Here is a 5,326-nt window from a genome sequence, read left to right as displayed (position 1 = left end):
CCCCCTCTCCAGCTGCCTGCGGTGCTGTGCTGCCATGGGGAGGGCAGGCATAGAGCCGGGTGTTCAGTTGGTTGTGCACAGCCTCCCTTCTCCCCTCTGTGTGTGTGTGTTTGTGCTCCTTCCCATCACTGAACCCCTCTCTCCGCAGGCTCCCGTAAGCTGGAGTACAACGGACAAACCTGGCATGAGCATTGCTTCATATGCAGCAGCTGCCAGCAGCCCATCGGGTCACGATCCTTCATCCCAGACAAGAAGGATTATTACTGTGTCCCCTGTTACGAGAGCAAGTTCGCTCCTCGCTGCACTCGTTGCAAAAAGGTACGTCTGGCCTGACAGCCCAAAGCCCCCGAGTTCTCCGATCCAGGGATGTGTTCCCCACTCCTGTGTGAGCTCCAGAAGGGTTCAGGTGCTGGCACCCCAGCTGGCTGTGGTTGTGCTGTTCCCCATGCCCATGTGTCACCAATGTGCGCTCTTTTCCCGCAGACCCTGACCAAGGGAGGAGTCACTTACCGGGATGAGCCGTGGCACAAGGAGTGTTTCGTCTGCACGGGCTGCAAGACCCCCCTGGCTGGCCAGCAGTTCACCTCCCAGGATGACAACCCGTACTGCATCAAGTGCTTTGGGAACCTCTATGCCAAGAAGTGCAGCGCCTGCACAAAGCCCATCACAGGTGAGCAGAACAGCCCTGGTTGTGGAGTGTTTCTGCAGAGCAAGGCCTGACCTACCTGCCCTGTTTCCAGACATGTGGTGCCTTCTCGGGGTGAAGCTGCCCTCTCAAGTGCACGTGTGACCCAGGCCCATATGATGCTTATACACGTCTCCACTGTGCAGACTTGCTCGAGTGTCTCCAGGCACTTCAGGCCTCCTGGGAACAAATACTGGGGAGTACAAGGTGCCCTCAGGCACGTACCCCACAGAAACAACTACAGCTGCTTTCTGAGAAACCCATGAGATAGGATCTCTTCGTTGCAGTGGTCCTAGGGCTGCTTGTGTCCCTTCATCTGCATCTTTCAAAGTGGTAAACTGTGCCCCTTGGGAGGAATTCCCTCTATCCAGGGCTAAAGCTCACAAAATGACCCATCACAGTGTGATCTCATGTCTCTAGCTTGCCATGTTTAAGGCTGGTTGCCACATCCAGTGGAAAAATTGCTCACAAACAGGGAAAGCCAGAGACTTCTAACCATAGCTGGAGCAGCAACTGCTGCAGAGGAGTCTGGACCTGTCATACCTGCCTGAAGCAGGGGGTCCTCTTCTGCAGAAACCCCTGAGAGGGTCTGGTCTCCTTCCTGTCCTCCCCCACTTGACCTTTCCCTTTGCAACTCGTGTCTCTTGCTGCTGGGAAGGCAGGCAAAGCCATGAATCAGCTGGTGACTCAGAGGATGACTCTGGCTGAGGACAGGGCAGCTCCTGGGCACCCCACTTCCCGTCTGGTCCTTATCAGTTTGTCGCAGTCCCAGGGAGAAAGGGGTCACAGCCCCACTGCTGGCAGAGGAAGGAAGCTCCCATGGAGCCTCTGCAGGAGCCCAGGCATGGGCTAGTGGCAGGAGGGCTCTTCCCAGGATTTCACTGTCCTTGGAAGGAGCTGCTGCAGGCAGAGCTGCCAGGAGCTCCCGACAGCCCCTTGTTTGCTGTGAAGGTGCAGCTCTGCTCCCTGCTCCTCTCTGGGGAGAAAATGGTGATTCTGGTCCACCTGCAAAATCTGTTGTGAAATCATTTTGGTCCTCTTCCCCCCCCACCCCAAGAGTAGAGATTTGTATTTCAGATGTATTCGATACTGGGGGGTGCTTGTGCAGCACTGCGTGTGCAGACCTGACTCAGAGATGAACAGGCCAAGACTCAGTCTGTGTGGGAAGCTCGTCCCAGTTTCCCCAGGGGTTCTAACACTGTGCTCTGTCCCTCTCGCAGGCTTTGGTGGTGGTAAATATGTCTCCTTTGAGGACCGTCACTGGCACCATAATTGCTTTAACTGCGCCCGCTGCAACACCTCGCTGGTTGGGAAAGGCTTCATCCCTGACAACGATGAGATCCTCTGCCGCGACTGCAGCAGCGACCTATGAGCCTCCAAGGACGCCGTGAGGCAGGGGCTTTCTCTATTCTTCAGGGTCTTCGTGCCAGATACCCCAATAACACTTCAGGGGCAAGGCACAAGGCACAGGAGATGGGGGGTGACCCCGAACCACGGCGTGTTCAGGGGGTTACTGTGCTCCTCCCTGAAGGCTAGAGTATGCTATGCTATGGCTCTGTGCAGAGTCAAAGCTAAATAAAGTTGAAACAGGAGCTTTGAGAACCCCCATTATTTACTCTTTCCTTTTGCTTCCTGTCTGATCAGGCACGAGCTGAGCCCAGGGCCCCAGCTGAGCAAAGGGCAGCAGCAGCTTCAGTGTTGGGCTGCTGGATCTGCACGCTGGCAGCATGTATTTGCTCCTCCTGGCACAGCGCTGACTTTTCTCTTTCCCCCATGTGCTTCCCTTGCTCTGTGTGGTACAAGGCAGCAGCTCCTGGTCCGTGTGGCTTTGCCGTGCTGGCTGGTGTAGCAGTTGGCTTTGCAGCACAGCCTTTCCCTATGTGCAGCTGGTCTCTGCTGACCCGGGCGTGAAGGGCACTCTCTGCCCTGTTTGGGAGGTTTGGCTGGAGCATGACCGGGAGAAAAGCATGTGTCCTGCCAGATGGGATCCACCTCCAGGTTTCTGTAGCCACCCCACTGTTTGCAGGCCAGACCCTTTGCTCTGCACATCTCCGTGGAGGTGTTCTCGCTCAGGTGTGGATGAGGAGCTCGGATCACTCACAGGTATGGGGTGTTCTGCCCCCACCACCTCCCTGCCTTGTTCCTCACCATCTGTGCCATGATCTCCACAGCTGCCTCTGCGGTGTCTGAGCGGAGCTGGTGGGTCTTGGCCCACTGGTGAGTCCCCAGAGAAGGGTGTGCTGAAGGCTGAGAGCACTGAGGGCTTTATTCCTGCTCCATCCCTCTCACGGGGAACCGTGGGACGGGGGCTGCCTCCCTGAGCCCAATGGCACAGGGAACACTGAAGACCTTCCGTTAATTTGGGGAGGGGGGCGTTGCCACAGGCTGTGGCTGCTGGGAATGCTGGAGGGGAAGGTCTGTGGGAACACAGAGGTCCAGCATGGAGTCAGCTGAGGGTGTCCACAGCCTGGTCCTGCCAGGGCTGAGTGTCCCCCCACCCTGGTGGGCAGGGAGTGGCAGTCCCCCACGGGCCACACTCATCCCTTGCTGTGTCCCAGATGAGAGGCAAAGCAAAGGTGGCACCTGGGCTGCCCTGAGGAGGGGCTTTGCATCTCCCAAGTCCCTGCCTTGTCCCCAGCTGCAAAACAGGACATCCTGAGCCATCCCAGACTCAGACAGGGGCTTCAGCCGTCCTTGCCCACTGGCTGAGCTGGCCCTGGGCCCCCTAAGGCCCCTCTGCAGTGGGACGCTCACGCGTGCCTCATCTCTACATCCCTTCTGCTTCTGTCTTGCTGGGGCACTTACGCTGACCCTGCTTTCCTGCTTAGACAGCCACATGCTTTTCTGGAAGCATCTTCTTGTGTTTTTTGGGGTTTTTTTTTTCCCTTTTGTACTCTTTTGTCATGAATATCTGTAATTTTGTAACCAACTGCAGGATGAGGGGGCTAGCCCCCGCCCCGGCTTCACTTAGGAACAGAAAATGTTATGCATGTTGAAGTGTTATTAACTCTGTATGCAGATCCTTGTTGAACCTTTGTTTGAAAGCTTTGATGCAGGCAAATCAGAGTTTGTGTGTTTGCTGTTCTGAGGAGCTTGGAGCAGTCTCTAGAAGGAAGTGTCCTAAAGCTCAGCCTCCTGTGTATTTCCTACGGCTTTATATAATAAACCGTTTTAGTGACGCTTGCTCTCATGTGTTTCTCAAGCAGCAGGCACAGGGCAGAGCGCTGTCTGAATCGGGGTTCAGCCTTGTCCCCAGCCCTGACCCCAGACCGAGGACAGCCGATCCCTGCGAGGCTCATGCCTCCCCAAACCACAGCCCAGCATCAGCTGTACCATCCTGTGGGTTATGGCAGAGGAACAGCAGCTCCCTCTTCCTGCTCTGGGGCTGCCTGTCTGTCCGTGCCTGCTGTCTGTCCAGGCAGGCTGTTCCGCAGGACAGGCCTGAGCAGGACTCGGCTGATGCCGGCGCTGCCCCGGTGCGATGCCTCCGGGCTGGCTGTGGGGTCGGGCTCCACAGCAGCCAGGATGCTGCTCGGGATCGCTGCGATACTGAATCGTGTCCCCGGTGCAGACGGGCGTCCTTCCCCTGCCACATGCACCCCCAGTCCGCACAGGTAGGCACTCAGGAGGAGGTTTGGTGGGGTCTCCAGTTGGGGTAATGGTGGTCTTCTGGCAGCCTTCCCCAAGCCGTGCGTGCTCATTACTCACTTTTATCAGCCGGGGAGCTGTTTATTCCCCTAACATCTGAAACTATTTTCCACAGATTCCTTTGCATTTACTAACAGCTGCCACAACTTCCTCTGGGCTTGGCTGCCCCGGCCCCCAGCACCCGGCTCCCTTCCCCCTGCACAGTGGCTCTGCTCCTGCAGCCGCTGTGCTGGTGGCACGATGGGCACAGCCCGCGGGGTCCCTGGGGGACCAGGGCACCAGCTCTGTGTGTGCCCATTCCTGGCTCCTTCAAAGGCTCCTGCTCTGGCAGTTAATGGGGCTTTTAAAGTAAGATTTTTGTTGCTGCCCTGTGACCTGCACCCGGCTCTGGTTTTGCTGCTGCAGCTCCAGCCCAGGGGTGTTTCCAGCTGAACCCTCTTCCAGCAGCAGCACCACAAACCCTTGTTTCTGCAGTGCTGTTTCCAGGGATTAACCACAAAAGGTTTCTGTACAAAGGGCCCCCGGGCTCCTCTTTCAGTCAGCCTCAAGAGCCTCACGTTTTTAGCCAAAAAAGGAAATGACCCAGCTGCACGTAGCGCTGGAACATCTGGATTTTATCCCTGTCATGAATGGGTCACGGCTATGCACGGCCCAGTGCCTGATTTACGGGAGGGGGAGGGTGATGTCATGCACAAACATCCCCCGAGATTCCCAGAGTGTGGGTCTAAAACAGTCCTGAAAATGTTATTAAGCGCAGGTGAACAGTGCAGGGGGAGGGCAGGGCTGGGGCTGCTGCAGGGGGTGAGGAAGGAGCAGGGGAGCTCACTGGCAGCCCAGGGCAGCACTGCGGGTGTAGAAAGAGCCCCTGGTAGTAACCAAACACACCCAAGCTGCTCTTCCCTGTGCTGCCCGCTGGTGCCTCAGCCTGGCTGGGGCTCAGAGCAAGGTCGAGCCGCTGCCTGCCCCAGCCCCAGTGAGGTGGCCCAAAAAGGG

At 57.2% G+C, this 5,326-nt stretch overlaps 1 protein-coding gene across 1 annotated transcript in view; it reads left to right on the top strand.

The window, feature by feature from the left end:
• FHL3 (four and a half LIM domains 3) overlaps positions 1-2,499 on the top strand; it is a 3,450-nt gene extending 951 nt beyond the window's left edge. Inside the window, exons 3-5 of the mRNA XM_010174113.2 lie at positions 149-318; positions 484-670; positions 1,906-2,499. Coding sequence (XP_010172415.1) covers positions 149-318; positions 484-670; positions 1,906-2,057 — 509 coding nt within the window. The 3' untranslated portion in view covers positions 2,058-2,499. The remainder of the gene's footprint in view (positions 1-148; positions 319-483; positions 671-1,905) is intronic.
• The last annotated feature ends 2,827 nt before the right edge of the window (positions 2,500-5,326 follow it).

The sequence above is a fragment of the Antrostomus carolinensis genome, unplaced genomic scaffold (assembly GCF_000700745.2).
Source record: "Antrostomus carolinensis isolate BGI_N321 unplaced genomic scaffold, ASM70074v2 scaffold28398, whole genome shotgun sequence".
Lineage (NCBI taxonomy): Eukaryota > Metazoa > Chordata > Aves > Caprimulgiformes > Caprimulgidae > Antrostomus > Antrostomus carolinensis.
The sequence above is the reverse complement of the archived record's forward strand: the minus strand, read 5'-3'. Positions and strand labels throughout refer to the sequence as shown.